The sequence below is a fragment of the Monopterus albus genome, unplaced genomic scaffold (assembly GCF_001952655.1).
Source record: "Monopterus albus unplaced genomic scaffold, M_albus_1.0 scaffold333.1, whole genome shotgun sequence".
Taxonomy (NCBI): Eukaryota; Metazoa; Chordata; class Actinopteri; order Synbranchiformes; family Synbranchidae; genus Monopterus; species Monopterus albus.
In genome coordinates this window covers 335,342-344,672 of record NW_018128213.1, presented here as the reverse complement: position 1 = coordinate 344,672, position 9,331 = coordinate 335,342, and the positions used below count along the sequence as shown (strand labels likewise).

At 41.0% G+C, this 9,331-nt stretch overlaps 4 protein-coding genes across 5 annotated transcripts in view; 2 read left to right on the top strand and 2 right to left on the bottom strand.

Moving 5' to 3' along the window:
* Positions 1 to 1,321, bottom strand: part of LOC109974413 (ubiquitin carboxyl-terminal hydrolase 47-like) — a 5,881-nt gene extending 4,560 nt beyond the window's left edge. The window contains exons 1-3 of the mRNA XM_020624594.1: positions 1,236 to 1,321; positions 567 to 697; positions 387 to 483 (exon numbers count right to left, since the gene is read on the bottom strand). Coding sequence (XP_020480250.1) covers positions 387 to 483; positions 567 to 624 — 155 coding nt within the window. The 5' untranslated portion in view covers positions 625 to 697; positions 1,236 to 1,321. The remainder of the gene's footprint in view (positions 1 to 386; positions 484 to 566; positions 698 to 1,235) is intronic.
* On the top strand, positions 1,247 to 4,790 carry LOC109974405 (E3 ubiquitin-protein ligase RNF19A-like). Of its 2 annotated transcripts, none has more exons than XM_020624587.1 (5): positions 1,247 to 1,523; positions 2,445 to 2,542; positions 2,811 to 2,899; positions 3,223 to 3,393; positions 3,511 to 4,790. In XM_020624587.1, exons 2-5 carry the CDS (start codon positions 2,452 to 2,454, stop codon positions 3,964 to 3,966), a joined length of 807 nt encoding a protein of 268 aa, XP_020480243.1. In that variant the 5' UTR covers positions 1,247 to 1,523; positions 2,445 to 2,451; the 3' UTR covers positions 3,967 to 4,790. The 2 variants fall into 2 exon arrangements, with proteins under 2 accessions (XP_020480243.1, XP_020480242.1); XM_020624586.1 differs by having other exon boundaries at positions 1,249 to 1,523; positions 2,442 to 2,542.
* Positions 4,791 to 5,028: 238 nt separating this feature from the next.
* On the top strand, positions 5,029 to 7,692 carry LOC109974426 (uncharacterized). Its single transcript, XM_020624614.1, has 5 exons — positions 5,029 to 5,185; positions 6,019 to 6,119; positions 6,388 to 6,476; positions 6,800 to 6,970; positions 7,065 to 7,692. The coding sequence occupies exons 2-5, from the start codon at positions 6,029 to 6,031 to the stop codon at positions 7,524 to 7,526; spliced, it is 813 nt and encodes a 270-aa protein (XP_020480270.1). The 5' UTR covers positions 5,029 to 5,185; positions 6,019 to 6,028; the 3' UTR covers positions 7,527 to 7,692.
* Positions 7,693 to 7,696: 4 nt separating this feature from the next.
* cirop (ciliated left-right organizer metallopeptidase) overlaps positions 7,697 to 9,331 on the bottom strand; it is a 4,837-nt gene continuing 3,202 nt past the window's right edge. Inside the window, exons 9-12 of the mRNA XM_020624592.1 lie at positions 9,062 to 9,169; positions 8,804 to 8,941; positions 7,992 to 8,101; positions 7,697 to 7,907 (exon numbers count right to left, since the gene is read on the bottom strand). Coding sequence (XP_020480248.1) covers positions 7,709 to 7,907; positions 7,992 to 8,101; positions 8,804 to 8,941; positions 9,062 to 9,169 — 555 coding nt within the window. The 3' untranslated portion in view covers positions 7,697 to 7,708. The remainder of the gene's footprint in view (positions 7,908 to 7,991; positions 8,102 to 8,803; positions 8,942 to 9,061; positions 9,170 to 9,331) is intronic.

The following is a 9,331-nucleotide window of genomic DNA, read 5'->3' as shown; positions in this document are numbered from 1 at the left end:
CCCGGGAGGAGTTGGAGGAAGTGTCTGGAGAGAGGGAAGTCTGGGCATCTTTGGATAAGCGGAGGAAAATGGATGGATGGATGGATGGATGGATGGGTGGCTTTCTTACCAAGACTTAGATGAGAAGATCAAGCCTGTTCTCATGTCTGTACATTAAACATCTTAGCTTTGCATAAAGACTGGAAACAAAGGGATGCCACTAGCCTGACTCTGTGCAAAGATCTGAAATCTGCCAAACTGTCTCTGTTTTACTGCAAACCGAGAAAGCAAATAAGCACATTCCCCAAAATGTCAAACTATTCCCATAGTATATTGCAAAGAGCACCTTCTTTCAGTTGTCATGTCTAAAAGTATAAAGCAACCCTAACAAAGCTGAAGCTACTAACCGTTGTATTGCCTCTCGGAAGTCTCTGCTCATAAAAAGCACCTGAAGCACGCTGTTCAAATAGCATGTCAGACCTGGACTCTTCAGGCCATAGTAATCTAAAAACACAATTGGCACATTATCATAAAACTCAGAAATGGATGAACCACATGCTCAAGTGGTTTCACTTTATGTCTCTTACCTGTGATGTTGAGGTTGTCTAGTTTCTCTCTGAAAGCTTTTACACGGTCATGATTCATACTGACATCCCTCGACTGGGAGCATGGACATTTTTAGAATCTGATCTGGCTTTTCAGATCAGATTTTATCAACCTGTTCATGCAGATGAGATACAGCAGATGTCAAGGGTATTCCCAAGGTAAGCTAAGACTCACAGTAACCAGTAAAACACCTGCAGAAAGACAACCTTTAAGGATCCAGCTGGGTACTTTTAATGGATGACGTTACTTACACACACTGTTTATACCCTAGGAAAACAATTGTTAACAACAACAACAGAACAACATAAAATGATAAACACAGACAGAACTCGACAGGCTGATGCTCAAATGAAGCCTATATGTTTCAGAAAGTTAGTGTCTGAGCACATGTGGCCAAATGAAACTTGCACAGTGTAGCCCACGGAATCACACTATGAAATCAGATTTAATATTCTACAAGAAGACCACAGGACGAAACGTTTCAGTCCAAACAAACCAGCAGCAACACAGAAGTAGCTGTTGTCTTTGGGTGTTATGGAAACGTCCTCCACAGCCACGCGTCTCCAAACGAGAGCGCACAACATGACAAAGGTAAACTACGGTAAGACAATAAACTCTCTACAAGGTGCTAGACACATGCACACTCTTACCGTCGGTAAACACACGCGACTTGTCGCTCGGGTGTGTAACAAATGGGAGGGTAAAACACGAGGACGCTCGCTGTGCGCGTCCGTTTGCCACCTTCTGAAATTCTCCTTTCACTTTCGATACCAGCGGGGTTAAAGGAGGAAGACGCGCACAAATCGTGTAGACTTTACCCAACTTCACCGAGTCTGAGCGAAAGTAATCCTCCAGTGTTTGTGCAGTTCAGGGGTGGCAGTGCTTCCTGTCACAATAAGGAGGAAGTCCGAAAAACCGAGACCAGCTGTTGCACAAAGGTAAGACGTGAGATGTTGTCTTAATGTACTTTCAGTCGACACCAGTGGGATATAAACATTTAGGGAGGGTTAACATTTCTGCTCTAAAATAAGATTTAGAAAGTGTTTAGTACTTCAGTGGCTAAAACTTTTATTATTTCTGATTGTGTCTTTGTCTTAGTTAATAGTAGGATCACTCTCAGTCTTTGAACCTTTTCTTAGTCTCCAGATAGGCGAGCATGTTCTGAACCTGACAATAAAACTAAGGTGTTGACCACAGTCACCTGGAACTTCCCTAAATGCCATGTCAGCAAGTCAGGTTAATAAAGTCAGCTTAGTCATGCTGGTACAATCTGTTGACAGTAGCACCAGAGGGTTCACACAGCGAATTATGAACTATTGTAACCAGTCAGGGCTGAACACACACACACACACACACACACACACACACACACACACACACACACACACCCACCCCTTCAGATTCAGTGTGGTTTACACTTCCTCCAGATGTATTTCATGTAGCCTACATCAGCAAAAAAGAAAAAAAAAAGAAAAATCTACCAAGACTTCATAAACAATATGCTCTAACTCCAGAACTTCCCTAAGAATAATCAAGTTTTAATGTTTTCTTCAGTATCAAAGTACTCCAGTGATAGTACAGTGTTTGTACATGGGTACATTCTAAGGAAGAACTGGTAATGGCTAATTCGGCACAGATTTAGAGGCACCAGATTGCCAAAATATAAAGAAATGTATGCTTTAACAAATGCAGCTCAAGTTGCAGCCCACTTCAAACCATGGCAACATTATACTTCATGTTACATGAATAAGTCCTGTCCACACTGTTCATATATGTAAAAGTCCTGTGATCATGATACACACAATATCAAGTCTGTATAACAGAGTAATGCATGATTTGAAATGACATTTTTCCAGAAGGATCAAAATGAGCCTCCAGGAAGAGGTGGAGAAGAGCTACGACCCGAACGATGCCACCCTGAAATTTGTCGACAGGGAGGACGACATAGATCCGTTATGTAAGAGTCATTTCTCTCTGTTTTACTGTCCATGTAGATAAAACAGTGCGACAGTGTTATTAGTTAATGCTGTGGTTCTAATTTTATTTCTCTACTGAATTTTACAAACAGGTAACCTTTACAGAAACACTGGTCACATTCCTGAGTAACTTTCTAAAACCCTTCTGTGACCGCGGAACATTTTCCTAACCAAAACATGTTTGCTGGGCTCACTTGTATTCTATTCATCATATTCTATTACTAAACTACCACCTGTTGTGCACTTCAGCTGACAGCTGCCTCAGAGCAGAGATGTCCTGCGGTCACGCCGTCACTCCTGAATCTCTAACGTCGTGGTGTCGCAGCCTGCTAAAGCAGGTAGCTCATGTTTTTAAAGCACTTTTATTTTATATCAAAATTTTAATCAAAGCAATCTGGTCATGATAAAAGGAGAAAGTGATTATAAAAAAACAATTTGAATCACCATATTATGTTACAACATGAGCAGTGTGTTAAATGTAACAAAAAGTAAACTGTCTGCAACACTTCATGTCAGAACATTTTACATTTTCAGATTCATTATTTAATTGAAAATGTATTGGGGCTGCTGCTCTCTTGATAATGTTCACTGTATCTTTACCATAAACAAACATTTTTGTCTTCTGTAATCCTAAATAAATTCTTCTCTTTCTTGTTTCAAGGGGAAGTATGAATTCAGATGCCCCGCATTAGTAGATGGAACCAAACAGTGCAATGAGCTGTGGCCGTACAAAGAGGTGCGCAGACTGGCTGATCTGTCTGTGGAGGAAATGGAGGAGTTTGAAGAGTCCATGGCCCGACTGGCTGCAGCAGACTACTGTGAGATCAAGCCAGTAAGTGTCCAGTGGTTTAGCCATCCTGAATACTGACCTTTCAGTGGAATAACTTTGGTTTTGTTATTTACTAAATAAAATCACTTCAGTATGTCCCTCTGTTGTTTTCCCCATCAGTGCCCTCGGTGCAGAACAAATGTGGAGAGGAAGAATCTCTCCAACCTGTGTGTCCAGTGCACCATATGTACAGCAGATAAGAAGAAGGCCTACCAGTTCTGCTGGCAGTGTCTGAAGCGGTGGAAGGGTCCAGGCCCTCGATCCGACCGCTGCAACAACAATGGCTGCAACAACAAGGATCTCGAGCTTCTCAGAAACTGCAAGGACACCACCCTCCCTCAGGTGCAAGGGGTCGACAGGTGTCCTTCCATCCGGGCCTGTCCCACCTGTGGTCAGATAGCGGAGCACGACAGTACAGGCTGCAAGAACATCACCTGTTGTCGCTGTCAGGTCGAGTTCTGCTTTGTGTGTCTGAAGCTCACTCCGGAGTGTCTGAAGACAAGCTCCTACTTCATCCCCTGCAGCGACGGAGTGGCCCCCAGACAAACCTCCATACCTGTGTGGCACAGACGCTAAGAAAGAATGTGACTGTTCCTGTCCGCCGTCAGTCTGAGACACTCACAGCAGGTGTTTTACAACGAAGAGTCTGTTTGCTCTTACAAATCAGCAGCATTAAAATGATCTGTTCTTTTCACTGATAAACCTGAATTATGTTTTTAAATAACACATTTTGGTGATCATATTGTCAAAAATGATATTGTGGAAATTAGTTCCTTACAATTTGTGTATGTAGAAAAACATAACTACATAAATCTACAGTTTCCCTTTATTACCTAAAGGGCACGGTCCTGTTTGCTCACATTTGATTGATTATAAATAAAAAAACCTACCAACTGTCATCAGATTTAGATTCAGATGTCGATGTAGCATCTCATCACTTGCAGGAAGAAGCTGATTGAAAAAATACATTGTTAGAAACATGACTGCTTTTTTTGTGAAACCAATGCACGCTTGTAGTAATTCATAAATATAACAGTGATATTGCACTGGAAACTGCTTTTTTAAAATTCTATTTGGACAAGATTTGCACTTTATATTAATGTTTGTTTAGAGCTGTCAGTATTACAACTAATTCACAACCATAAACGGTGACAAAAATCAGACGAGGGTTTCTCTTGATGTCAGCTGATGGCAAAGTCAGCCAGGAATTCATTTCCTAACACAAACATTTGATTTAAAATGCATCAATGTAGAATTATATGCATTTGTATTTAGATGTCTTAAAAGGAACTGAGCCAAATGAGTCTGTAATAGAATAACTTTAACTAAAAGCAACTTTAAAAGCTCTTCTTTGGCTCTGTCTTGTTTAAGCTGCTGTAAATAAAATTAAGCTGAGTTGAGTTTGTTTCTTAAATAAAAGCTGGCTATGTTTTGTAAAGGCTATTTATGGCCACAACATTAACACAACTACCAGGTGCTGGAAACACACATCCTTTTAAGGTCCAACGACACGCACTGCTTTTTGTTTAGGTGTGTACCTATGGGAGGGTGAAACATGAGAACACTCATTCCATCCTCATTTCACTTTCGATACCAGAATGTTTAAAGGAGGAAGACAAAACAAACGACACAGGGGAATAGACACTCACAGCTGAAATTAGACACAGACTGTGGAGTCTTTACTGAATTTGAGCAAAACAATCCTCCAGAGTTTGTGTAGCTCCGGTGGCTGTGGTGCTTCCTGTTGGAATAAAAGGGAAGTCCGTAAAACAGAGACAAGTTGTCACAGAAGAAGGTGAGACATAAGATTTTCTCTTACTAATTCACCGTCAGTGTTGGTTACACAGGTAGGATAGAAAGATTTTGGGAAGTTTGTCATTTCTCCTATTATAGTTCATTTCTGACTGTGTCTTTACCTTGATTAATAGTAGTCACTCTCAGTCAGACTCTTTATTAATCTCTGTTTAGTCTACAAACAGGTGAACAAAGTAAACTTGTTCTAAACTGGCAATAAGTTGTTTTCCATAGTCAAATGGAAAATCCCCAGTGAATCCAGTTTAATGACGCCAGCTCAGTCATGCTGATAACATTTGCCGACAGTCTTATCAACAGTAGGCTAATACCAATATCTCAGGTCAGCTGACTTCTATTAACTCAGCACAGACATGATGCATACATTTCAGTGTGGTTTAAATTTCCTTGGAATATCATTATAGTCTATGTACATCATCAATAAACATTCATAAATTCATAGAATTCATAAACTAAATGTTGCATTAACTGCAAAACTTCCCTAAGAATAATCAAGTTTTAATGTTTTCTTCAGTATCAAAGTACTCCAGTGATAGTACAGTGTTTGTACATGGGTACATTCTAAGGAAGAACTGGTAATGGCTAATTCGGCACAGATTTAGAGGCACCAGATTGACAAAATATAAAGAAATGTATGCTTTAACAAATGCAGCTCAAGTTGCAGCCCACTTCAAACCATGGCAACATTATACTTCATGTTACATGAATAAGTCCTGTCCACACTGTTCATATATGTAAAAGTCCTGTGATCATGATACACACAATATCAAGTCTGTTCACCAGAGTAATGCATGATTTGAAATGACATTTTTCCAGAAGGATCAAAATGAGCCTCCAGGAAGAGGTGGAGAAGAGCTACGACCCGAACGATGCCACCCTGAAATTTGTCGACAGGGAGGACGACATAGATCCGTTATGTAAGAGTCATTTCTCTCTGTTTTACTGTCCATGTAGATAAAACAGTGCGACAGTGTTATTAGTTAATGCTGTGGTTCTAATTTTATTTCTCTACTGAATTTTACAAACAGGTAACCTTTACAGAAACACTGGTCACATTCCTGAGTAACTTTCTAAAACCCTTCTGTGACCGCGGAACATTTTCCTAACCAAAACATGTTTGCTGGGCTCACTTGTATTCTATTCATCATATTCTATTACTAAACTACCACCTGTTGTGCACTTCAGCTGACAGCTGCCTCAGAGCAGAGATGTCCTGCGGTCACGCCGTCACTCCTGAATCTCTAACGTCGTGGTGTCGCAGCCTGCTAAAGCAGGTAGCTCATGTTTTTAAAGCACTTTTATTTTATATCAAAATTTTAATCAAAGCAATCTGGTCATGATAAAAGGAGAAAGTGATTATAAAAAAACAATTTGAATCACCATATTATGTTACAACATGAGCAGTGTGTTAAATGTAACAAAAAGTAAACTGTCTGCAACACTTCATGTCAGAACATTTTACATTTTCAGATTCATTATTTAATTGAAAATGTATTGGGGCTGCTGCTCTCTTGATAATGTTCACTGTATCTTTACCATAAACAAACATTTTTGTCTTCTGTAATCCTAAATAAATTCTTCTCTTTCTTGTTTCAAGGGGAAGTATGAATTCAGATGCCCCGCATTAGTAGAGGGAACCAAACAGTGCAATGAGCTGTGGCCGTACAAAGAGGTGCGCAGACTGGCTGATCTGTCTGTGAAGGAAATGCAGGAGTTTGAAGAGTCCATGGCCCGACTGGCTGCAGCAGACTACTGTGAGATCAAACCAGTAAGTACCCAGTGGTTTTAGTGGTTTGAATGCCGATTCTAAACAAAATGCACAAATTACCATAGTGTGTACTACACAGTGTTTTCTCCATCAGTGCCCACAGTGCAAAACAAATGTGGAGAGGAAGGATCTGTCCAACCTGTGTGTCAAGTGCACCATATGTACAGCTGACCAGAAGAAGACCTACCAGTTTTGCTGGCAGTGTCTGAAGCCGTGGAAAGGTCCAGGCCCTCAGTCTGAACACTGCAGCAACGATGGCTGCATCAACAAGGACTTGCAGCTTCTGCAGGTGTGTGACACCATTAGCCTGCCCAAGGTAGAAGGGGTCACCAGCTGCCCCTCTGTCAGAGTCTGTCCTACATGTGGCATGAGGGTGAGACATAACCAACAAAGCTGCAAAACTATCAACTGTCCTGGCTGCAATATAACATTCTGTTTTGTCTGCCTCAAACTAAAGAGTGAATGTTGCCAGACCAGTTCACCATACAAAATGTGTACTAGTGGTGTGGCTCCTAGACAGACCTCTATCCCTGTATGGCAGAAAAAAAGAAAATAAAAAAAAGGCCCGTCTTTACCTAGTGGGCAATTTAGCAATACTAAATATCTAAATGAAATTCAAAATACCGAAAGAAGAAGAAGAAGAAGATCTCTCCTCTTCAAAGATCTTCTTCTTCCTTGGACCATTGGAGTGCACAGGAACTATTGTTTAGGACTTTAGTCTCTCAACAGTCAAAGTTTTCAGAGACCACTGTGATCCTCTGGGGCTGAGTGGACCCTGACCCTGCAGGAGCGATGCTTCCTGCACAACACCATGACTACAGCCAGGAGACACACAGCAGCAGAGAAGCAGAGCGCTGTGGCTACATGCAGCTCTGTGGGATGTCGGAGGGGCGACCGGGGCCTGTCCTGGGCTGAAGTGACCGTCTCACTGGGATCACTGAATAAAACACAAGAAACTAGGATTAATATCAGTTACCAACTACTGTAGCAAGAGGGTGCGCTTGTTTAAAGCTGTACTTACCTTGTGTTAGAAACAGGAACTGTACTGACATCATCAGAGGGAGGAGCCACATCCGGGTACACACACACCTTCCTGTCAGGGCAGAAAACTACACCCTGGTATCCTTTGATCTGAGGATGGAAACAGCAAAGGAAAGACAGATACAATGCTAATATTCCAGGAAAGAGGCAGTGACGTGTTTGTATGTAACATTTTAAACATCAACTGTGTAAACCAACTGTGATTTATTAATAAATTTACTGTAAACAAGTCTGATGACTGGAGAAGCGGAACCTCCCTGCAGCACTGTGGCTTACAGTTTGTGTCAAACATGTAACACACTGTAACAAGCACTTAACAAAACACCTGCACCTTCAATTACACTTTCATTAATACATTTACCTTCTTTTATATGACTTATTACTATATGTATAATAGAGCTTGTTTCTTAAAGCATACTGAACCTTTTCTGAATACAAGGTATTAAACTAGTCATTTTGCCACATTTCATTTGTTGCCATAATAGTTTTAAAGTTATTTTTGTGTCACACAGAAAAAATAATGAAACCAGAACTGGAGCTTTTACTGTAAATTTATATTTTACAGTTTAAAAGGCGGTTTTCCATCTTTGCCCTTACACCATAAAAAGCTGCCCTGGTTCATCCACATCTATAAGACTTCATTTGGTTTGCTGTTCAAATATACCTATAGGGAAATATTTTAAATGAACAGATACATCATGTTTCTTTTTTTAATGTGGTTTCCTGGTCTTCCCAGAGGGATTTGTGAGTCTGATGAACACTGTTCACTGTGGAAAGAAGCTGTCTTGTCACCTCAATGCTGCCCCCTGCTGGACAGTCCACCCATTCAGAGCCAGACACCTGGATTTGGTACCTGTGTGGTCCGGTACACCTGTGTCTGTAACAGCGGCCTTCCACAGAGCTGCTGAATAAAAGAGACTGACTCTGGTTCTATAAAGAAAGACAGGTGGAGAAATAGGACATTAACTGTGAGGAAAACAGAGGTGACAGGCAAACAGTTGCACACACACACACACACACACACACACACACACACACACACACACACACCTGTCTGGTCAGGTTGGAGAAAAAGCAACGGCTGTCGAAGCCAAAAATCTCCCCACTCCTGTCCTCTTCAGGCGACCACCTGCTATTTTCCCTTTTCCAACATTCACTCTGAAGAATGAGAAGAAGCAAGAGAGGGAAATTAACCCGGTGCAGATTATAATTAAATACACACAAAATAAAGCTGACCCCATCATCCCTGCATTACAGAGTTTTAAAAAAAGCATAAGTATGAAGAATGTACATAGTTTTGGACACGTGGACATGTAGGGA

Bases quoted from the DNA above. Each gene is read 5' to 3' on its own strand.
- LOC109974405 (XM_020624587.1), top strand. From the start codon at position 2,452: ATGAGCCTCCAGGAAGAGGTGGAGAAGAGCTACGACCCGAACGATGCC. The intron at 2,900-3,222 runs GTAGCTCATGTT...TCTTGTTTCAAG, and splicing joins GTCGCAGCCTGCTAAAGCAG to GGGAAGTATGAATTCAGATG. The intron at 3,394-3,510 runs GTAAGTGTCCAG...TTTCCCCATCAG, and splicing joins ACTACTGTGAGATCAAGCCA to TGCCCTCGGTGCAGAACAAA.
- LOC109974426 (XM_020624614.1), top strand. From the start codon at position 6,029: ATGAGCCTCCAGGAAGAGGTGGAGAAGAGCTACGACCCGAACGATGCC. The intron at 6,120-6,387 runs GTAAGAGTCATT...TGTGCACTTCAG, and splicing joins GGACGACATAGATCCGTTAT to CTGACAGCTGCCTCAGAGCA. The intron at 6,971-7,064 runs GTAAGTACCCAG...TTTCTCCATCAG, and splicing joins ACTACTGTGAGATCAAACCA to TGCCCACAGTGCAAAACAAA.